Source organism: Leucoraja erinacea, chromosome 9, assembly GCF_028641065.1.
Source record: "Leucoraja erinacea ecotype New England chromosome 9, Leri_hhj_1, whole genome shotgun sequence".
NCBI lineage: Eukaryota > Metazoa > Chordata > Chondrichthyes > Rajiformes > Rajidae > Leucoraja > Leucoraja erinaceus.
The window spans coordinates 1,380,001-1,404,526 of record NC_073385.1 but is presented as its reverse complement, the minus strand read 5'-3'; the positions used below and the strand labels follow the sequence as shown (position 1 = coordinate 1,404,526).

General features: G+C 47.0%; 1 protein-coding gene across 2 annotated transcripts in view; it reads left to right on the top strand.

The window, feature by feature from the left end:
• itpk1a (inositol-tetrakisphosphate 1-kinase a) overlaps positions 1-24,526 on the top strand; it is a 224,821-nt gene that overhangs the window by 181,617 nt on the left and 18,678 nt on the right. For both annotated transcript variants that reach the window (XM_055640067.1, XM_055640066.1), the window contains exons 6-7: positions 19,446-19,544; positions 22,804-22,844. In XM_055640067.1, the coding sequence (XP_055496042.1) occupies positions 19,446-19,544; positions 22,804-22,844 (140 nt within the window). The remainder of the gene's footprint in view (positions 1-19,445; positions 19,545-22,803; positions 22,845-24,526) is intronic.

The window sequence follows — 24,526 nt, the reverse complement described above, 5'->3', positions numbered from 1 at the left end:
CGTTCTCACAAGTGCGTTAGCGAAGCTGTGTTCAGAGTGAATGGAGTTTGTGATGGATCATACAGCAGATGTGTGTGCATTCATCTGGAACTCGGATTCATTTTCCCTGAGGGAGTGAGATGTTGCATTGAGTTAGAATATTGCTCTTTCACCCTGCAGACTTGGAATTCATCCCAGACTATTGGGATAAAAGCTTAAAAGATTTGGGGATTGCATTGTGCAGTCAGACTTAGACTCAACTCCAGTATAATTCCAACATGGTTTGTATCAGTTGTAACTAAAGATCGGTGCAGCACAAAATATAAGAGTGAGGAGAGGTCCAATTATTCTAACACGGTTCAATCTTCAGAGACCAGATCTCGGCGCTTCATTATGTGAATTATGTACCATAGAAACATAGAAAATAGGTGCAGGAGTAGGCCATTCGGCCCATCGAGCCTGCACCGCCGTTCAATATGATCATGGCTGATCATCCAACTCAGTATCCTGTACCTGCCTTCTCTCCATACCCCCTGATCCCATTAGCCACAAGGGCCACATCTAACTCCCTCTTAAATATAGCCAATGAACTGGCCTCAACTACCTTCTGTGGCAGAGAACTCCAGAGATTCACCACTCTATGTGAAAAATGTTTTCCTCATCTCGGTCCTAAAAGAATTCCCCCTTATCCTTATACTGTGACCCCTTGTTCTGGATGTTCAATTATTGGTCTATCCCTTTAAGCTATCATTTTGAAATCAAATTCCAGAAAAGTCTGAAAACTATCATCTATTTGCACTATTTAAAATTAAAGATGTCGATTTTTTTTTTTGCATTAATACCTTTTCCCCCCACTGTCTTGGATCATTTATAATGTGCTCCTGTGTTGAATGAGTCTATGTGTCTGCAATGCTGCTGCAAGCAAGAGTTCTCATTGTACTTGCACCTGATAATAAATACTTGACAATAAACACTAAGAGTAAAGCGAGAAGCTTTCTAGAACCAGTTACAATTTATGTGGCACAGCCATTAGCAGTAGTGAAAAAGGACACAAAGTGGTGGTGTAACTCAGTGGGTCAGGCAGCATCCCTGGAGATCATGGAGGGGTGATGCTTCGGGTCAGAACTCCTCCTCAGACTGTTGACTCGGTCTGAAGGATCCCAACCTCAGGCTGAAGAAGGGTCCCGACCCAAAGCATCACCCATCCACTGGCTCCCAACTTGACGGGTACATCATTTTAGGAACAAACGCAATCAATGTGCATCAAAAATGAATCTATACTTGCTTACTTTTTAAAATAAAATTATTGCATCACTCTATCCTACTTGGCCATTGATTGTTCAAGAGAATGGTGCTTTGTGGCATGCACTGAATTATATGGGAGATATCAGCATATTTATTGAATGGAGTAAGATGGCATTGTCTGCGACTGGGTTGGCAGTGTATGGTTTCACTGCTACTTGTCAGACTGGAACAGGAAGCCTTTACCCCTCGTGGGACCAGGAATTAAGTTAAACCCTCCTTGAAGTGCTTCTGATCTGATCAATCAGCTTGGATGAAAACTGGAATTTTCCTGGTCGGAATAGCTCGGCTGTTAAGTTGCTTGTTTGCTAGTTGCACGGGAAATATCCTTTGCCGAAAAAGAACATTGCAATTTCATGGGGGCTCAGTCGTACCACTCCTGTTGAATTTACAAAAATCAACAAATAATCATTGTTAGAGGAATTAAATGTCTTGCACTTAATTCCTGCTTGTTTTCTTATTTGTTCTCCAGATATGGATGACATTTTGGTTTATCTACGATGCCCTAAGAGATGGTGGGTTTATGCTATGTCGTGGCTGCTTTATAATTGAGCCAGGGAGGACATTAACATAGAAACATAGAAATTAGGTGCAGGAGTAGGCCATTCGGCCCTTCGAGCCTGCACCGCCATTCAATATGATCATGGCTGATAATCCAACTCAGTATCCTGTACCTGCCTTCTCTCCATACCCCCTGATCCCTTTAGCCACAAGGGCCACATCTAACTCCCTCTTAAATATAGCCAATGAACTGGCCTCAACTAGTAAAGTCAAGTCAAGTCAAGTCAAGTTAAGTTTATTTGTCACATACACATACGAAATGTGCAGTGAAATGAAAGTAGCAATGCTCGCGGACTTTTGTGCAAAAGACAAACAACAAAACAACCAAACAAATTATAAACACAATCATAACACACAGATTATTTTACATAATAAATAATGGAAGGAAAAACTACCTTCTGTGGCAGAGAATTCCAGAGATTCACCACTCTCTGTGTGAAAAATGTTTTCCTCATCTCAGTCCTAAAAGATTTCCCCCTTATCCTTAAACTGTGACCCCTTGTTCTGGACTTCCCCAACATCGGGAACAATCTTCCTGCATCTAGCCTGTCCAACCCCTTAAGAATTTTGTAAGTTTCTATAAGATCCCCCCTCAATCTTCTAAATTCTAGTGAGTACAAGCCGAGTCTATCCAGTCTTTCTTCATATGAAAGTCCTGACATCCCAGGAATCAGTCTGGTGAACCTTCTCTGTACTCCCTCTATGGCAACAATGTCTTTCATCAGATTAGGAGACCAAAACTGTACGCAATACTCCAGGTGTGGTCTCACCAAGACCCTGTACAACTGCAGTAGAAGATTAATAGTCAGCCATAGCCATGGAGTGTTGGATAAATGTATAGTGAGCCAGTTTACATTTTATTACAATCCAGCAGCCTCCAATGCAATTAAAGCAGAAACTGATGAAATACTTGGGTCAGGCAGCCATCAGTGTAGAGATAAACGTGGTTAATGTTTCCAGTCCAGTGAAAAATCATTAGTCTGAAACCTTAACTCTCTTTCGCTCTCCAAGATGATGCTTGACCCGCTGAAAGCTCCCAGCATTTTGTTTTTACTTAAAATCTCAAGGATCTGCAGCTTTTGTGTGTCGATTGATCAAACTGCATTAGGATGGATGGGTACTTGATGGTTGGCAATGACATGGTGGGCCAAAGTAGCTTTCCATTCTGTATGATTCCATATTCCTTTTTGTATTGACCCTTAATCCAATCTGAATCCAATAAACTGAGTTATAATTGGAGGCCCAGTCAGGAACTTCCTGTCCCCTTACTCCAGTTGGATAACCAAGCTGAAGAGTTGGCGTGGAGGCTCCAGAGAAGATTATTCCTTGGATTTAAAGGGCATGTTGGTCTCAGTCTGTGCAGATAAGTTTCTTGACTGAGCAACTGAGGAAAATTAGACACGGCCAATTGAGAGGGACGCCTATTAAGTTTAGTGTCATTTAGTTTATTGTCGTGTGTACCGAGGTACAGTGAAAAGTGTCTGTTGTGTGCTATCCTATTAATGGGCAAGCGATATTTATTTGCAATAAAATCAATGATCACAATGCTTATACCATTTAGCAGACTGAGCATTCCTTTACTCTCCCCCCGCCCTCCACCTGTATCCCTGGTTTCCCTCTTGGCAACTCTTGAGAATTTCCTTGATATCCTTGGCTCCCTTTCTTTCTTTCCTTCTTCCTATGCTGTTCTGGTTTGTGTTCTGGTTACCCAATGGTAACAAGTGGAAATGTTCCTCCTGCACGTCTGCTGGGTTCAGTTGCAACAGATCTATGTGTGATACTTCCCACTGGACCAGCCTTGTATTTCTGGTCATCCAAATTTCCTTGCCACCCCCTTTATTTTCAGATGATTTTCCAACTCATTCTCGCTAACCATATAATTCCCCACGACGTTTTGAAATCGGCCCTCTCCACCTTTAATGAGAACAGCAATCTTGAGTTTTCTGTTCTTTAGAGCAGGGCAACACTGTGATGTGGCAGATAATCCACTGCCACTTAGCTCCTGTGACCCACGGCTGGAGTGGTAGAGTAATTCAGCCCTTTGGCCCAAGTTGTCCAACTGAACCACAATGGCCAAGAAGGCACAACAATGCCTCTACTTCTTTCGAGGACTAACAAAAGTTGGCTTGGATATCAATTTCCCCCCACAGATGCACCATGGAAAGTGTCCTGTCGGAATGTATCACAGGTTGGTTTGGCAATTACTCTGCCCAAGACTGCAGGAAGTGGCAGAGAGTTATGATTGCAGCCCAGTACATCATATATATTGGCCCCGCCCCCCCACTGTTCCCCCCCCCCCCCCCCCCCCCCCCCCCCCCCCCCCCCTCCCCCCCGTCTCCCCCACACACCGTCCCCATCCCCCTCCACCCCGCCCCCCCTCCCCAATTTTCATGCAGGGGTTTGTGAAAACTGTAAGGGTAATTGTCCATTGCTTCAACAGCTGGGAAAGCAGGGGTCGCCTGTATAAGACCAAAGTATTCGAGGCAACTTGGCACAAACCAACTGCAGAAGCAATGACCTGTCTCAGTCCTGAGAACAGATCAAATTGGAATGTTGCAGCTCCAACTTTAGCATCTGTCCATAATTGTCCCCCCTCAATGTGTCGTTCCCTTAACGATCTGTGTCTGCTCTTTTGTAATATTTAAGTATTTGTATAAATGGTAAATGGTACGGAACAGTGAAACTGGTCCAAAGTATTTGCTGGGCTGAGCCACAATAAAAGGCACAGGTCCACAGTGTATATATTGACGTGGAATCTTTGCTCACCTGCCGGTTTATGAGCATTACTTCATTGGTTCCTGTTGTTCAGTTATTTTGTTTCGACCGGTCTACTGCGGAGTTGGATGATAACCAGAGCTATTAAGCAGAATGCCACAACCTTTGGTCAATAAAGGCGAGCCCAATCAGAGCGAGTACAAGCAGGTTGCCAGAAAGCTTTCTCTTTTAGTGGCTGTCTAGAGATGTTGTCACAGCTGACTCTGTCTAAACCACAATGCGCCTATTGTTTGTGCAATATTAAACTAGCAAAAAAGGTTCATGAGATACTGCTGCTGCATTCTCAAAAGGCTCATTTTAATTTTGTTCCATTTCTTAAGGCCACACGGTGGCACAGTGGTAGAGTTGCCACCTTACAGTGCCAGGGACCCGGGTTTGACCCTGACTATGGGTAGAGTTGCCACCTTACAGTGCCAGGGACCCGGGTTGGACCCTGACTATGGGTAGAGTTGCCACCTTACAGTGCCAGGGACCCGGGTTTGACCCTGACTATGGGTAGAGTTGCCACCTTACAGTGCCAGGGACCCGGGTTCGATCCTGACTATGGGTAGAGTTGCCACCTTTCTCACTCCCAAACAAGGGACAAAATACGAGACAAATTCCCGACGGCAATTCGTTGACCGACTTGGCGGTGGCTGGGTGTAATGGTGAGTTGGCCCCGGGTGCTGGACTACACACAAAGCCCAGCCGGCAGGCCAGCTGAGGAGTTTAGGCCCGTGCGAGGTCGCACGCAAAGTCTGGCACCCCGTCCAAAATCATGAATCAATGATTGGCCATGGGAAGGAGGGGTGGTGGTGTTGGCGGTAAGCGAAGGTCGGACAGCTGGCCGGGTTGCTGCTGCACTCCACGGGCTGCACTACGTCGGGTCTGGTGAGGCGGGGCCGGAAACGGCACTCCGACCCGACAGTCCCCTCGATCCGAGTAATAGCAGTCAAATACGGGATAAGGGCTTTCCCACACGGGACAAACCAATTTAGCCCAATACACGGGATGTCCCGGCTAATACGGGACCAAGGTTGCCTCTGTATGGAGTTTGTAGGTTCTCCCTGTGACCTGTGATCTCCAGTTTCCTCCCACATTCCAAAGACATACAGGTTTATAGGTTCACAAAAAGGCTGGAGAAACTCAGCGGGTGCAGCAGCATCGATGGAGTGAAGGAAATAGGCAACGTTTGGGGCCGAAACCCTTGTTCAGAGTGAGCGATGGCAGGGGTGGCGTGGGAACAAGAAAGGAAAAAGGAGGAGGAGCCCGAAGGCTGGGGGATGGGAGGAGACAGCAGGGGGACTGAGGAAGGGGAGGAGACAGCAAGGACTAATAAAATTGGGAGAATTCGATGTTCATGCCCCCAGGACTCCCCAAACTGAATATGAGGTGCTGTTCCTCCAATTACCGGTGCTGCTCGCTGTGGCCATGGAGGAGACCCAGGACAGAGAGGTCGGAGGTGGAGTGGGAGGGGGAGTTGAAGTGCTGAGCCACCGGGAGGTCAGCTTGGTTATTGCGGACCGAGCGGAGGTGTTCGGCGAAACGATCGCCCAACCTCCGCTTGGTCTCACCGATATAGATCTGCTGACATCTAGCAAGGTTTGTAGGTTAATTGGTGCGGCACAATTGTAAAGTGTCCCCAGTGTGTGGCGATTATTGCTAATATGCGGGGATCGCAGGTCGTCACGGACGCGGTGGGCCGGAGGGCCTGTTTCCATGCTGTATCTCTAATTTTCTCTGTGCCTTCTCTTTCTTGTTCGGAGTTCAGTTGGCAAAGGCAAGTCCAGCCAGGCAGCTTGGCATTGCTGTCTATGTTCCCAGCCTGGTCCTGTGCAAGTATTGGGGATCAGCGAAGGCAAGCTTGAAGCCTAATAGTCTTGGCTATCCAGGAGTAGCCAGGAGATGGAAAGAATACTGGGCTGCTGGGCTGCTACATGCCAGCATTGTGTTTCAGTATGTGTAGGGAGGAACTGCAGATGCTGGTTTGAATGAAGACGGACAGGAAAAAGCAGGTGTAACTCAGCGGGTCAGGCAGCATCTCTGGAGAAAAGGAATAGGTGATGATTGGGGGTAGACAAAAATGCTGGAGTAACTCAGCGGGTGCAGCAGCATCTATGGAGCAGAGGAAATAGGCAACGTTTCGGGCCGAAACCCTGAAGGAAATAGGCAACGTTTCGGGCCGAAACCCGTAAGGGTTTCGGGCCGAAACGTCGCCTATTTCCTTCGCTCCATAGATGCTGCTGCACCCGCTGAGTTCCTCCAGCATTTTTGTGTCTGTATTTGGTTTCTGTATGGTCTATAGTAAGTCAGGTGATATCTTACTGCTCAAACATTTCGCACAGAACCTCGATTGTTCCGTCAGAGAGGAAAAGGTAGCAAAGAATTACAGGGGCTTTCCCCATGACACTAGTTTAGTGTTTTATTGTCATCTGTAAAGTGAAAAGCGAAAAGCTTCTGTTTGCATGCTATCCAGTCAAAGAATACACTATACATGAATACACCAAAAAACAGTATATGAATGGGGCCATTCACAAGGTACAGGTAATGGATACAGGGCCAGGTATAACATTAAAATCCTATATCGCCTGATTAAAGAAAGTCTCCAATTAATTGCGTACAGTTTTGGTACGCAATTAAATTGACAATTAAATTGACTCTTGACTCTTGACTCAATGAGTAGATGGGAGGACAGGGCCAGACTCTAGCTGATGAGTGGACTGTTCATTTTCCTGATAGAAACATAGAAACATAGAAAATAGGTGCAGGTGTAGGCCATTCGGCCCTTCGAGCCTGCACCGCCATTCAATATCTTAGCTGATCATCCAACTCAGTATCCTGTTCCTGCCTTCTCTCCATACCCCCTGATCCCTTTAGCCACAAGGGCCACATCTAACTCCCTCTTAAATATAGCCAATGAACTGGCCTCAACTACCCTCTGTGGCAGAGAATTCCAGAGATTCACCACTCTCTGTGTGAAAAAAGTTTTCCTCATCTCGGTCCTAAAAGATTTCCCCCTTATCCTTAAACTATGACCCCTTGTTTCTGGACTTCCCCAACATCGGGAACAATCTTCCTGCATCTAGCCTGTCCAACCCCTTAAGAATTTTGTAAGTTTCTATAAGATCCCCTCTCAATCTTCTAAATTCTAGCGAGTACAAGCCGAGTCTATCCAGTCTTTCTTCATATGAAAGTCCTGACATCCCAGGAATCAGTCCGGTGAACCTTCTCTGTACGCCCTCTATGGCAAGAATGTCTTTCCTCAGATTAGGAGACCAAAACTGTACGCAACACTCCAGGTGTGGTCTTACCAAGACCCTGTACAACTGCAGTAGAACCTCCCTGCTCCTATACTCAAATCCTGATAACAGCTGGGAAGAAACGGTCCCTGAATCTGGAGGTATTCGTTTTGAAACTTCTGTACCTCCCGCCTGATAGGAGAGGGGAGAAGACCAAGTCTGGTCCTCGATTTTGCTGGTGGCCGTGCCGAGGCAGTGTGAAGTGTAGATGAAGCCAATGGAGGCATTTGTCTTCACACATTGCTCAAAGTAAAACCCAATCATAACCCACAAAATTGGGGATGAGTTGCAGTTTGAGAAGTCTGTTTTGTTTTGAACTTTACAAATCCCCTTTTGTGTTTGGTTTATTTTTTTACCAGTGCTTTCTCTGTAGCTGTAACTCTGGTTCTGTGCTCTGGTTGTTTTTTCTCATTGCACTGACTGAGCCAATTAACCTATGTACATACCTGTACGTCTTTGGAGTGTGGGAGGAAACCGATTATCACGGAAAAAACCCACGCGGTCACGGGGAGAACGTACAAACTCCGTAAAGACAGCACCCGTAGTCGGGACCGAACCTGGGTCTCCGCCGCTGCAAGCTCCATAAACTAGCAATTCTATCGTTGTGCCATCGTGGCAGTCCCACATGGACGTTGATTTCTCTCATTTCAAGTCTCTCCTACATTTCCCCTATTTCCATACCTTCTCCCCCCCCTTCCCTCTCTCCCCCCCACCCCCTCCCCGTCCCCTCCCTCCCCACCCCTCCTCTCCCCCCCCCCTCTCTCCACCCCTCTCTCCCCCCCCCTCCCCCCCCCCCCCCCCTCTCCATCCCCCCTCCCCCCCCCACCCCCCCCCACCCCCACCCCCCCCCCCACCCCCCCCCCCCTCTCCCCCCCACCCCCTCTCCCCCACCCCTCTCCCCCCTCTCTCTCCCCCCCTCTCTCCCCCCCTCTCCCCTGCCCTCTTCCCCCCCCCCCCCTCTCCCCCACTCTCCCTCTCCCCACCCTTCTCTCCCCACCCCTCTCTTGGACCCACAATACCTCAACTCTGGTCAAGAAGGCTCACCAGCGTCTCTTCTTCCTGAGGAGACTGAAGAAGGTCCATCTGTCTCCTCAGATCCTGGTGAACTTCTACCGCTGCACCATCGAGAGCATCCTTACCACCTGCATCACAGTATGGTACTGCAACTGCTCTGTCTCCGACCGGAAGGCCTTGCAGAGGGTGGTGAAAATTGCCCAACGCATCACCGGTTCCTCGCTCCCCTCCATTGAGTCTGTCCAAAGCAAGCGCTGTCTGCGGAGGGCGCTCAGCATCGCCAAGGACTGCTCTCACACCAACCATGGACTGTTTACCCTCCTACCATCTGGGAGGCGCTACAGGTCTCTCTGTTGCCGAACCAGCAGGTCGAGGAACAGCTTCTTCCCGGCGGCTGTCACTCTACTAAACAACGTACCTCGGTGACTGCCAATCACCACCCCCCCCACCCCCCCCTGGACACTCCTCCCACAGGAAAAACACTATGACTGTATGCATGTAAATGGATTTATTTATTGAAATCATATGCTATGTCGCTCTTCCAGGGAGATGCTAACTGCATTTCGTTGTCTCTGTACTGTACACTGACAATGACAATTAAAGTTGAATCTGAATCTGAATCTGAAACCTGTACGTCGTTTGGAGTGTGGGAGGAAACCGGAGCACCCGGGGAAAACCCACGCGGTCACAGGGAGAACGTTTGTACGGACAGCACCCGTGGTCAGAATGGAGCCCGGGTCTCTGGTGCTATAAGGCAGCTGCTCTACCGCTGAGCCCCTGTTACTGTGGGCAACAAACTCAGCATGAAATCATGAAACCCTCAAGGCAAATGCCACTGTTGATTTAAAAGGACACACCTGCATTTATAAAGTCATTAATGGCTGTTGTCTTTCTCCTCATGGACACAATTAACAGATTGTCGATTTGTTAACACAGCAATATCATATTAATGAACATGACTCCTGTGGATAGAAATGTGGCCCGGTCAGGTTTACTGACCTAGGCCACATAGTAGTTACTGCTCTTTGTGCTCGAAATTAGTTTCCAGTGAATCCAAGAGGATATAATTACGGAAACTGAGTTCAGTGTGTAATTGCTAACCAGATTGTACATTTAACTGAAGCGATTAAAGATCACGCCACGGTGGCGCAGCTGTAGGGTTGCTCCCTTTGTCTCAAAACTAAACAAAATAAAAAATATATATATATATTTGCCCTAAAACATGCCAGAACTACTTTGTGTCCACTTGATGTCCCAATATTGTGTTGTATGAAGGACAGTTACATTCAGTTTTCTAACTCTGACGCAACAACAACAACCATTGTATAAAACAGCCAACATCTTTTCCAGCTAACCCACGTTTTGTTTTTGTTTCTTGGACCAAGTGTTGATTGCAGAAGAACTGCCACTGAGCTTACAATCAGATAGACACTATATGCAGGAATAACTCAGTGGGTCGGGCGGAATCTTGGCAGGAAATGGTTCGGTGACGGTTTGGGTTGGGACCTTTCCTCAGACAGACTATGGTGACTGGGGGAGGGGAATGCAAGGGTGGTTCCCTGATAGGCTAAGGATGGTGTGGCCCCATTGTTGTGAACTGTGGGACTGGTTCACCAGCTTTTAGTGGAGGAAGGGGGAGGAAACAGGGTGAGGGAGGGAAGTGTATGTAGACATTCTACACCCACCTGCCCCTCCAGTCTGAAGCAAAGATCCTATAACGAGCTAGGATCTTTGGCCTGAAGAAGTCTCCCGACCCAAAAGGTCACCTATCCATTTTCTCCAGAGGTGCTGCCTGATCCGCTGAGTCACTCCAGCACTTTGTGTCCATCTTTGGTGTAAACCAGCACCTGCAGTTCCTTTTCATTACAATCTATGGACTTGGGTGCTTGGTACATGAATATTGTAATTGGACAGTTGTAAATGTATTTGTTTCCCAGCTGTATTTCCTGGTTTTAGATTGGTGATGGATGAATCAGTTCCTGCTTGGAAGAGTCCTGTTTACACAGTTTGGCTCCTGCCTGACTGGAACTCTCCCTTATGCTGGGAGCGCTTGGTAAATGTTCGCATGCGTTCGTGCTCTAGAGTTTTGCTGCTCGACACTGAAATCAGCTTTAATGTGAAATATGCTGTGGTTGTTGGCCCTGAGCTTCTAGTTGCTTTTCACTTTAATACTCCATCCTACATGTCTGTGTCTTCCTGCACTGCTTCAACAAAGCTCAATGTAACAATCACACGTGCTGGCACAGTGGCACAGCAGTAGAGTTGGACTTGGGCAATAGGGGGCGCCGTCCTGTATGGTATGGCTGCCCAGCCTGCAGCTGTCCGTTTTTTCATCTTTTTTTTATTTTTAGTCAGTTAAAGTGTTTTTGTTCTGGAGTTCTAGTGGTTTTTATGTGGGGTTGGGGGGGGAGGAAGGGGGGAAACTATTTTTCTGGGTCCCTACTTGGTCGGAGAGGCAGCTTTTCTCCGGGCTGCACCACCGACCCGTCCTCGCGGCCTACCAGCGGGGCCTGGAGCGGCGTTTTCCTGTCGGGGACCGCCCAGAACCTCGGCTTCGGCGGCGGCACAGTGCTGGAACGTTGTCGCGGAGCGGGCGATGCCTTGCCGGGTCGCCGCGCTGGAGCTCCAGTGAGCTGAGACCGCCGATGAAACATCGCGGAGCTGCGGGTCCGTGGAGCGGCCGGCTGCGGGCGGCGGCGCTGACTTTAACATCGGGAGCCTGGGATCTCTTGCTGAGATCGCCAGTTGTGGAGCTCCATCCGGCGCGGCCTTGTTGGCTTCGGAAGCCGCGGTCTCCGTTAAGGGAAGCGGCCGTTCCAGGTGTCCCATACTGCCGTGAAGATTCTCCCGACGCCGGAGCACCATTACCCGGGGAGAACGGCCTGGAACATCGGGCCTCCATAGCGGTGACAGCGGAGGCCTCAATAGGCCCAACTATGGGTGGACATGGGGATGGGACTGGACTTAGTGCCTTCCCTCATAATGGAAACCATTGTGGGGGGATGTTTTTTATGTTAAAGTTCTTTATTATTGTCATGTTTGTATTCTTTTTTTATGTGGTGCAGTGAAATGCTTGTTGCCAATGCAGCACATACAAAAAGAATACAAACATGACAATTGGTGTAGGTGACTGATACAGAAACCTTTGAAACTTTTGCGTTGCTGCCTTCCATGACTAAAACCTGAATTTGGTCCTGACTACAGTGGCTTCGATACAGAGTTTCTATATTCTCCCTGTGGCCCACGTGGGTTTCTCCAGGTGCTCCAGTTTCCTTCCACTCTCCAAAGAAGTACAGGTTTGTTGGTTAATTGGCTTTGGTAAAATTAAAACTTGTTCCTAGTATGTAGGATAGTGCTAGTGGACAGAGTGGTTACTGTTGGACAAAAGGGCCTGTTTCCACACTGTATCTCTAAACTAACCTCTTCCAGTTAGGCAGGTACTGCCTTCAGGTCTCCATTATCGAATTAACCAGTTTTAGTTGGTTATATCAGAATAAACCAGTTTGGCTGTGAAGGCAGAGAATCAATGAACTGCAAATACTGGTTCATAAACAAATACATAAAGGGTGGAGGAGTAACTCGACGGGTCAGGTAGCATCTCCAGAGAACAACATTGGCTGACGTTTAAGGCAGAGCTTCTCCAGACTGATTGTGGTCATGGGAGGGGGAGGGGGAGGGGAGAAAGCTGAAAGAGATGGGGCTGGGCAAAGCCTGGTGAGTGATGGGTGGATACAGATGAGTGGAGTTTTGGATTGGAAGATAGTTGGTCAAAGGGCAGAGATGAAAACACAAAAGGTGTGAGATAAGAATAGAATTGTTGTGAATTGTGAAGTCGGAGGAAGGAATGGAGGGGGAGTGGAGGGAAGGGAGAATATAGATGCGCGTCCAGCTGTGGTACTGGGGGGAGGGGGGGGGGACTAAATGATTGGGGGGGGGGGGGGGGGGGGGGGGGGGGGGGGGGAGGGGGGGGGGGGGGGAGAGGGAGAGAGGAGAGGAGAGAGGGGATTGGGGGGGAAAAGGCTTGTTTGCAGGTTAGTTACCTAACATTGGAAAATTCAATGTTCATACCACTGGACTGTAAGCTAACCAAGCAGAATTTGAGGTGCTGTTCCTCCACTTGCACCTGGCCTCACTATAGCAATGGAGGAGGCCCAGGACAGTATGGGAAACGGAGTTGAAATGGATTAGTAACCGGGAGATCTTGCAGGCCTTGGCAGACCCTTTAAAGAAAACCATCTCTGATATTAAGCCAGAGACGCAATGAACTGTAGATGCTGCAATCTTGAGCATAGCACAAGTGCTGGAGGAACGTAACCGGCCAGGCAGCATCTGTGCAGGGAATAGCCGGGACGCAGCTGAAGAAGGCTCCTTCCACAGAGGCTGCCAGACCCTCTGAGTTCCTCCAGCTCTTTATGTTCTGCTCATATGAATTTGCCCTTTCTTTCTCCAGGCACATTTCCAACATTCTCCTTTTGGTTACAGTTTTCAGCAGCCACTTTGACCTGCATTTCACAGCCTCCCTGCCTCTGTGTGTCTCCCCCATCCCTCCCACTCAGATGCCTCAATAAACACTGGGTCTCCGGAGCAACCCTGACGCCAGTCCACCCAGTCAGAGGTATTTCCTTTGTCACAGTCATGCCTCCACACCCTCTCTGCAATGTAAAACCAACTTGTTTTTTCACATGGCCAGTTCTGACAAAAAAAGCCTTTGCCCTGAAATATCAATTGGTTTGTTTCCCCCACACACATGCTGTCTGATCTGCGAGGTATGTCCAGCGCCATCCATTTGGAAATTTGACATTTGAACGTTTTATTTGCTTCACGCTCAGTGAACTCAGCGGGACAGGTAGCATCTCTGGAGAGAAGGAATGGGTGACGTTTCGGGTCAAGACCCTTCTTCACTTCAGACGAGGAGAGGTTGGACACTTGGATTATTTTCTTTGGAATGTCAAAGGTTAAGAGGAGACCCGATAAAGGAGATGTGTAGGGCCAGTTTTTTACATAGAGGGTAGTGATTTTCACCCTCTCCAGACCCAGCACATCCTTTCTCAGACATGGTGCCCAAAATTAGTTTCAAGGTCAGGTGAATGTCACTCGTACCAATTAAGGTACAGTAACATTTGAGTTACCATACAGACATACTAAGTGACAAGCAACAAGACACACAACCACATAAAAGTTAACATCACAGTGAGGAATGTGGAATCCACTGTGATGGACAGTTCAATCTTCTTCCACTTGTTCTCCCGTTGTCGGGGCAGCCAAACCATCTGCAGTCGGGGCGATCAAAGTCCCTGCAGCACTAGAAATTGCTCACAATACTCCAAATGCAGCCTGACCAGCTCCTTATTGAGCCTCAGCATCATATCCCTGTTTTTGTATTCATTGTGAAGATTTTAAATTATTGTCGACGTTGAAGGCACATTTTCTGCCATTGCCATTGGCAAGAATCTTCATTGCACCAACCCACACAACCAACCATTATGGCTAAAAATATTGAACTGTAATTTTATGGGACCAACTACTGTATGAAGGATTTGATTATCATAGGAAGTCCAGAACCAATCAAGCTTTCAAGTTATTAAGTTCTTTTTTAGAAAAAGGATGTGATTAGTTTGTTAATGGTACACTTTGCCACATGGATAAATTATTTGATACGCGATTCTTGATGCACTGCTTATGTCATTCCTTCAATAAATGTAGTGAGCCATTGAGTTGAGAACATTAATACAATGGAATGGGAAAACAGTGCAAAAGGTGGGAACTCTAAAACCCATCGAGAACGCAAGGTATAGGTGAATGACTTGAATTTGAATCTGGGTCTGGCATCCGATGGCGATTGGTGTTCTGATTAAGTTGGGGCTAAAATCTGCAACACTCCTCTTGTTAATGGAAAATGAAGCTATGATTTTGTGCAGGGAATGCTGGTGCAGGATTCCCAAAAAGTTAAATTGTAGGTTGAATCAGTAGTAACGAAAGCAAACTCAATGCTTGCGTTTATTTCGAGAGGGCTTGTATACAAAAACAGGGACGTAATGCTAAGTCTCTACAAGGCGCTGGTCAGGCAGCATTTGGAATATTGTGAGCAGTTTTGGGCACCATATCTGAGGAAGGATGTGCTGGCTCTGGAGAGGGTCCAGAGGAGATTTACAAGAATGATCCCAGGAATGAGTGGGTTGACCTATGATGAACGTTTGTCGACACTGGGAGGGACGGGACCTAATTGAAACATACAGAATAGTGAAATGCTTGGATAGAGTGGATGTGGAGAGGATGTTTCCACCAGTGGGAGAGTCTAGGACTAGAGGTTATAGCCTCAGAATTAAAGGACGTTCTTTTAGAAAGGAGATGAGGAGAAATTTCTTTAGTCGGAGGGTGGTGAATCTGTGGAATTCTTTGCCACAGACGGCTGCGGAGGCCAAGTCAGTGGATATTTTTAAGGCAGTGATAAATGGATTCTTGATCAGTTTGGGCATCAGTGGTTATGGGGAGAGACAGGTGAATGGGGTTTGGAGGGAGAGATAGATCAACAATGATTGAATGGCGGAGCAGACTTGATGGGCCGAATGGCCTAATTCTGCTCCTATCACTTATGATTGTATGATCAAAGCTCACCTTCACACGGATGCCACTGTAACCGCCCAGCCTGTTTCTTTTCAACTGTAGAAGACCCAATCATCTTCTGGCAGTTCACTTATTTTGCCAAGTCCCTTTAATGCGGTGATGTTTCTGTAGATTTGTATAGTGTGCAGTAAATCAGTATGGAGGTGGATGTGGTCACACCAACTTGTGGGATTATATTGATGTAAAGGACAGTGTTCATACTAACCACAAGAATGTGCGCAAGTGTTGCTGGCACTGCTCTGAGATTCCTCATGATTGGTTATTTTGACCCTAACAGAGTTCCACTTGAAGCGAAGTATTTCACTCACTCAATGTTTTAAAATCTGTCCCGTGGAATAGGTCAAGGAACTGATACAGAAGGAAAGTTGCAACAAATGTATGCTTGGCCCGGCTGCATGGCGTTGCCGGAATGCGCATTGCTGAATGCCTTTTATCAGCTTAGGGGTGGCATATTGGCACAGTTGGTAACAGCTGCTGCCTCACTGCGTCGTGTTCGATCTTGACCTTGGCTGCTGTCTGTGTGGAGTCTGCACGTTCTCCCTGTGAGCATCTGGCTGCCATCGTATATCGCTACAACGTGCAGGTTTGTAGGTCAATGTAAATGCCCCTGGTGTGCAGGGAGTAGATGAGAAAGTACAATAACATCCTGTACTTCAAGCAATAACACCAGAACTATTGTGAATGGGTGATCGATGGGCTGAAGGACTTGTTTCCATGCTGTGTGTCTGAAACTAAAACTAACCCTTGAAGCCACTATCTACTTATTATAAGAAGCCAAAGGACTAGTAGGGAAATAAAGTAGGAAACACTCCTCCTATCGCCATTTGTCTAAGCTAATTGCCGGGTGATTGAGTCATAAGGTTTGCTCAGGCATAAGAGGCGGATTTTTCTTCTTGTAAAGTGCAGAAGGAAAGCCTTTCATCCCATGCCACGGGTGCCATCATTTGCAAAGCCACACAAACTCCAGTCACATTGACTCTTGGAGAGGGTGGATCTATGGGAATGATTGAACTACTCCATCAGGTGCAGGCAGCGGAGATTAGTTTAATGTGGCATCGTGTATAGCACGGACATTGTGTGTTGAAGGGCCTGTTGCTGCGCTGCACTCTTCTATGTTCTGTGTTCCCACTCCTTGACAATTTAGAGACAATCTTCAAAATAACTCTTGAGTATCCTTTGGAATATGAAAGAAGTCACTTTGAGCACCATCCATACCAGTAGTATGAATATTGATCCCTCTAACTTCAAGTAACCCCGGCATTTGCCCTCTCTCTCTCTATCCCCCCCCCCACCCAAACAAGCCACACCAGCTTCTCGTTTTCACCCAACAGACAACTAACAATGGCCTGTTTCCTTTACCATCATTACTTTTTAAAATATCTTTCATTCATTGTTCTTTATCTCTCTGTATCATCGTCTATATCTCTTGCTTCCCCTATCCCTAACTAGTCTGAAGAAGGGTCTCGACCTGAAACGCCACCCATTCCTTCTCTCCAGAGATGCTGCCTGTCCCCCTGAGTTACTCCAGCATTTTGTATCTATCTTCGGGTTAAACCAGCATCTGCCGTTCCTTCCGTCACCATTCATACTCTGTCGCCTTTGCCTCCAAGGGTAGTTTTTGAAGTGAAGTTTCTGAACGAGCTGCGTCGTTCAAAGAGTTTCTTCCTAATCCCAGGGATTGGGTTAACATATGAGAAATATGAGAGCTGGGCCTGTACTCGCTGGAGTTTACAAGGATGAGAGTGGACCTCATTGAAACTTACCGAATAGTGAAAGGTCTGGATAGAGTGACAGGGGAGGATGTTTCTACTAGTGGGAGAGTCTAGGACAGGAGGCCATAACATCAGAATAAAAGGATGTACCTTTAGCAAGGAGATGAGAAGGAATCTCTTTGGTTGGAAGGTGTTGAACCTGTGGAATTCATTGCCACTTGGAATTCATGGATATTTTCAAGGTGGGGATTGGCAGATTTCTTGATTAGTAAGGATGTCAGGGGTTATGGAGTGAAGGCAGGAGAATGGGGTTGAGAGGGAAAGATAGATCAGCCATGATTGAATGAGGGAGTAGACTTGATGGGCCAAATGGTCTTATTCTGCTCCTAGAATCGATGAACTATGAACTTATTCCTTTACTTTGCAAGTATACTTTGAAACCGGAAGTTGCTATCTGGTTTGCTGTGAAATGTGGTCGCACCAATTGGCTCGCCGTTATTTTTATCACGCAAGCCAGGCATTATTCTCAGTCGCCCAGCAATCCATTCACCTCCATTGGCTCTGCTGCTTTAGACCCTGCTTTCTCTTTTAGAAACATAGAAACATAGAAATTAGGTGCAGGAGTAGGCCATTCGGCCCTTCGAGCCTGCACCGCCAATTAATATGATCATGGCTGATCATCCAACTCAGTATCCCGTACCTGCCTTCTCTCCATACCCCCTGATCCCCTTAGCCACAAGGGCCACATCTAACTCCCTCTTAAATATAGCCAATGAACTGGCCTCAACTACCCTCTGTGGCAGAGAGTTCCAGAGATTCACCACTCTCTGTGTGAAAAAAGTTCTTCTCATCTCGGTTTTAAAGGATTTCCCCCTTATCCTTAAGCTGTGACCCCTTGTCCTGGACTTCCCCAACATCGGGAAGTTGAGTTTAGAGACACAGCGCAGAAACGTGACCCCTGGCCCTCCGAGTCCTCACCCACCAGCAAACCCCGCACTGTTCTACACACGAGGGATAATTGACAATCTCCACCAAAGCCAATTAACCTACAAACCTGTACGTGTTCAATATGTGGAAGGAAACCGGAGCACCCGGGGGAACCCAACAAGGGTACGGGGAGAACGCACAAACTCAGTACTAACAGCACCCGTTGTTAGGATTGAACCCAGGACTCTGGCGATGTAAGGCAACAACTCTACTGCCTGTGCCACCCTGCTGCCCCCTTCTCTCTGGCTATTAATTCTGTAACCCTGCATGATTTCTACCCCTCATCTACTGAAACCTTCTTCCGTTTCTTTAAATTATTATATTCCTTTAAAAATACGTGAGTGGCTTTGCCGTTTCCTTCACCTATCTTGTGGTTTGAAGTCTGAAGATGTGTCTCAATCTGAAATGTCACCCATTCCTTCTCATCCAGAGATGCTGCCTGTCCTGCTGAGTTACTCCAGCATTTTGTGTCCATCTTCGGTTTAAACCAGCATCTGCAGTTCCTTCCTTCTTAAACTTTTTCACATTGGTTTCTAATTTTTACATTCACAATGATGAATTTGGGTTCAGTGCCTTGGGTGCAATGCCACATGTGTTTCAGAGTGTGTTGAGCAAAATCGCAGGAGCAGCCAAAGCTGTATTTGTTGTGCCAGGGATACCCTGCACATGATCTGTATATGTGGGTCTTTGCTGTGACTTGTGATCCATGTTCTGGTCCATCAAACATTAGAATAATTTAAAAAACAAAATCCAGAACGTTAAATCAAACATAATTCAGGGATAACTTATGATCACCTTTGGATTTTCTACTGCTTACTAATTGGTGACTGCGAGACACTGTTCTCTTCTAAGGAGAGAGATTTACCAAGTGTCTCCTTTGTGACAGTATGCATGTGGTGTATTGCCCTGCCTGGACTTTCCTTTCCCAAACGCAGACTTTTGCAAACTGTTGATTGAAGTGCAGAGTATTGTTAAGGTGGGGACTGGCAGATGTTTGATTAGTATGGGTGTCGGGGGTTATGGAGAGAAGGCGGGTGAACGGGGTTGAGAGGGAAAGATAGGTTAGCCACGATTGAATGGCAGGGTAGACTCGATGGGCTAAATGCCCTAATTCTGCTCCAATGACTGATGAACCTATGCACCCTCTCCTGTCCCTGGTTTCCCGCAGGTTAGCTAACTCTAACTAAAATGGTGGATTCTCCTCCCCTTGCAGATGACCGCATTTGCTCGCCTCCATTTATGGAACTCGCCAGTCAGTGTGGTGAAGACACGATGGCAGAGCTGAAGAAACACAAGCTGACATTCCCATTCAGTAAGTAGTAGAACAAGCAACTGAATCCCTGGGACAGCCACATGCTTCCTGCTGTTTCTGCATGCTCAAATGGTACCTAAACACGTATGTGAAGCTGACCTTATTGCTTGCAATACATTTCTGGTGGCGGTCTGTACATGGGGAGAGTGTGATTTGTGATTTTTTAATATTGGAAGCTGCCGTGATCATTCCTCCAAGTTTGTCACAGTGACACAGCTGCTGGAGCTGCTGCCTCACAGCACCAGAGATCCAGGTTCAATCCTGACATTGGGTGCTGTGTCTGTGTGCAGTTTACACCACCTCCCTGTGACCACGTGGGTTTACTCCTGGTGCTCCGGTTTCCTCCCACATCCCAAGGACACACAGGGTGTAGGTGGACTTGGAGGCAGACACAAAATGCTGGAGTAACTCAGCAGGACAGGCAGCATCACTGGCTGGCCTCTGTAAATGGCTCCCGATGTGGATGAGTAAGTGGAACAGTGTGGAACTAATGTGAGGGGAGGATCGATGGTCAACATAGACTTGGTGGGCCAACGGGACTGTTTCCATGCTGTATCTTTCAGTCAATTCAATCAATCAATTGATCACCCAGCATCTGACATGTTTAGTGAGCCATCCTGTCAGACGATCCCACCAGCACAGAAATAGTACAGTCATGAAACATAGAAACATAGAAATTAGGTGCAGGAGTAGGCCATTCGGCCCTTCGAGCCTGCACCGCCATTCAATATGATCATGGCTGATCATCCAACTCAGTATCCCGTACCTGCCTTCTCTCCATACCCTCTGATCCCCTTGGCCACAAGGCCCACATCTAACTCCCTCTTAAATATAGCCAATGAACTGGCCTCAACTACCCTCTGTGGCAGAGAGTTCCAGAGATTCACCACTCTCTGCGTGAAAAAAGTTCTTCTCATCTCGGTTTTAAAGGATTTCCCCCTTATCCTTAAGCTGTGACCCTCTTGTCCTGGACTTCCCCAACATCGGGAACAATCTTCCTGCATCTAGCCTGTCCAACCTTAAGAATTTTGTAAGTTTCTATAAGATCCCCTCTCAATCTCCTAAAGTCTAGAGAGTATAAACCAAGTCTATCCAGCCTTTCTTCATAAGACAGTCCTGACATCCCAGGAATCAGTCTGGTGAACCGTCCCTGCACTCCCTCTATGGCAATAATGTCCTTCCTCAGATTTGGAGACCAAAACTGCATGCAATACTCCAGGTGTGTTCTCACCAAGACCCTGTACAACTGCAGTAGAACCTCCCTGCTCCTATACTCAAATCCTTTTGCATCTTCATCAATGAATTCCACAGATTCACCACCACTTTATCCCCAAAGAGCCAAAGAATCCCTGCACCCCCACCAAACATTTCACTGTGTGTAAACCATTCTCCATTTCATTCTGTTGCACCTGAGATATGAACTTCAGATTCTGCTATTTTACTTTTTCTCGCATCTTTTGTTGTGCTTTTTGCTGCCCCATTTGTTTTAATTCCAATGTCTCCTCCTCAGCACAGAAGCATGGGTTCCATTCTTTCCTGAGAGGAATGGGCAGAGAGACATGTTGAGATGCACCAGAGCTTTACTGTGTAAGCTCATCGAGATCCCGTGAACTGCCTCCTTATCTTTTCAATGTTTAATTTATTTTAATTAATAATGAATGCTTGTCCTCTGTTTCCACTGGCCGTCTGCTCCCGATGAAGATATCAAAATCCCCTTGCATGGTAACACTTTGGGTCAGCCTATCCCTTGGCGTGTTTGGCTGTGCGTGTGACTGTTGCCAGTGAGGCATTTGTGACCTTTAGGAAGGGGTGAGAGAGCAGGAATCTGGCTGGAATGGGTAAGATGTTCGGCCCACTTCACCTTCACACTGACACTCCATCTTCTCCACCACAGCTCTACAATTGTTTCCGTCCCGTTGCCTTGCATAGAAACATAGAAAATAGGTGCAGGAGTAGGCCATTCGGCCTTCGAGCCTGCACCGCCATTCAATACGATCATGGCTGATCATCCAACTCAGTATCCCGTACCTGCCTTCTCTCCATACCCTCTGATCCCTTTAGCCACAAGGGCCACATCTAACTCCCTCTTAAATATAGCCAATGAACTGGCCTCAACTACCTTCCGTGGCAGAGAATTCCACAGATTCACCACCACAAATGTTTTCCTCATCTCGGTCCTAAAAGATTTCCCCCTTATCCTTAAACTGTGACCCCTTGTTCTGGACTTCCCCAACATCGGGAACAATCTTCCTGCATCTAGCCTGTCCAACCCCTTAAGAATTTTGTAAGTTTCTATAAGATCCCCCCTCAATCTTCTAAATTCTAGCGAGTACAAGCCGAGTCTATCCAGTCTTTCTTCATATGAAAGTCCTGACATCCCAGGAATCAGTCTGGTGAACCTTCTCTGTACTCCCTCTATGGCAAGAATGTCTTTCCTCAGAGTAGGAGACCAAAACTGTACGCAATACCCCAGGTGTGGTCTCACCAAGACCCTGTACAACTGCAGTAGAACCTCCCTGCTCCTATACTCAAATCCTTTTGCTATGAATGCTAACATACCATTCGCTTTCTTCACTGCCTGCTGCACCTGCATTCCTACTTTCAATGACTGGTGTACCATGACACCCAGGTCTCGCTGCATCTCCCCTTTTCCTAATCGGCCACCATTCAGATAATAGTCTACTTTCCTGTTTTTGCCACCAAAGTGGATAACCTCACATTTATCCACATTATACTGCACCTGCCATGCATTTGCCTGTGCATCAGCAAATCTTCTTGTCCAAGGAGCACCTTTAGATTTTAGAATTTTGAGAGATACAGCACGAAAAAATGGGCCCTTCAGCCCGCCGAGCCCGCTCCTATCAGCAGTCAACTCGTACGCAAGCACTATCCTACACCCTGGGGCATTTCCACAATTTTATCAAAGCCAATTAGCCTACAAACCTGCATGTCTTTGGAGTGTGGGAGGAAACCGGAGCACCCAGAGAAAACCTGCGAGGTTACAGGGGGAATGTACAAACTCCGTACAGACAGCACCCGTAGTCGGGATCGAACCCAGGTCTCTGGCGCTGTAAGGCAGCAACTTTACCCTGCTCTGTGCCACCCTTATGCCACTGTCCCACCCCTGTTGAGTGGCACTGCCCACTGTAACCGTTTCTGGCATTAGGTCACTCCAGGTTTGGTGGAGGAGATATTTGGGAACATTTGCCAGGGGTTGCCTGTGATCAAACATTTTAATGATCTTCGTTTCTCTTTGTAGTTTGCAAAACCAGAGTGGCACACGGCACCAACTCTCACGAGGTGAGTGACTACAAAGGACTTTGTGCAAAAAAAAAGAGTTGGCTACAGTGAGAAATCTGAGAGCATCATTTTAAAACTGGATGTTGTCAATTATGGAAAGACATTGTTGCCATAGAGGGAGTACAGAGAAGGTTCACCAGACTGATTCCTGGGATGGCAGGACTTGCATATGGAGAAAGACTGGATAGACTCGGCTTGTACTCACTAGAATTTAGAAGATTGAGGGTGGATCTTATAGAAACTTACAAAATTCTTAAGGGGTTGGACAGGTTAGATGCAGGAAGATTGTTCCCGATGTTGGGGAAGTCCAGAACAAGGGGTCACAGTTTAAGGATAAGGGGGAAATCCTTTAGGACCGAGATGAGAAAAACTTTTTTCACACAGAGTGGTGAATCTGTGGAATTCTCTGCCACAGAAGGTAGTTGAGGCCTGTTCATTGGCTATATTTAAGAGGGAGTTAGATGTGGCCCTTGTGGCTAAAGGGATCAGGGGGTATGGAGAGAAGGCAGGTACGGGATACTGAGTTGGCTGATCAGCCATGATCATATTGAATGGCGGTGCAGGCTCGAAGGGCCGAATGGCCCACTCCTGCACCTAATTTCTTTTTCTATGTGGACAGGAATCAGTGCTGCAACTCGTGAAGTATTTCCCCATCATTGGACCAAGTTGTCAGGCATGTTGTCTTCCAACAGTAAGGCCGACAAATATCTCCTGCTCTCTGCTTTAGCCCAAGTAGCTCAAGGCGACACTGAGCTGAAGGAACTAGCACCTTGCGAGCAGTGAATGAGACCAAAACAAACGGAAGCATTGAAGGCAGGCACAAAAAGCTCGTGACATCGGTGATGTTTCGGGTCGAGACCCGTCTTCAGACGTCCTACTCCCTCCTAAGAAAGTTTTGCACGTCACCTGTTCCTTTTCTCCAAAGATGCTGCCTGATCCGCTGAGTTACTCCAGCTTTTAAAGGGTGCTCTTTGAGAAAGGAAGTGTGAGGAGGAACTTCTTTATTCAGAGGGTAGTTAATCTGTGGAACTCATTGCCACAGAGGGCTGTGGAGGCCAAGTCAGAGGATATTTTTAAGGTAGTGATGGACAATTTCTTGATTAGAGTGGGTGTCAAGGGTTATGGGGAGATGGCGGGGAAAATGGGATTGGGAGGCAGAGATCAGCCATGATTGAATGACAGAGTAGACTCGATGGGCTGAATGGCCTAATTCTACTATAACTTGTGAACTTGTGCCTGTCTTTGGTTTAAACCACGCCTACAGTCCTACACAAATGGAAGCATCTGTCTTGAATGTAGTTATCAACTGAGCTTCCACAGTCCTTTTGGGTACAGAATACATAAGATTCACTATCCTCTGGTTAAATACATTTATTCTCCTCCTCCTTCAAGGACCACCTCCCGACTTTGATCCCAAGTGCTAGACACCTTGGCAGGGGGAACAGTAACTCCATATCTATCATTATGAGCTTTCTGAGAAATAAGATCTCATCTAATTCTGTTCAACTCTCGAGAGTGCAGGCCAAGTCTGCCTAATCTCTCGATCTGGCCATCCCAAGAATCAATCATTGCACTCTCTCAGATATAAGTATGCCCTTCGTTTGGTAGAGAGAGACAAGATCAGTGAACATTATTCCAGATGCAACCTCACTGGGGCCCTGTATAATAAGAACAATATGTCT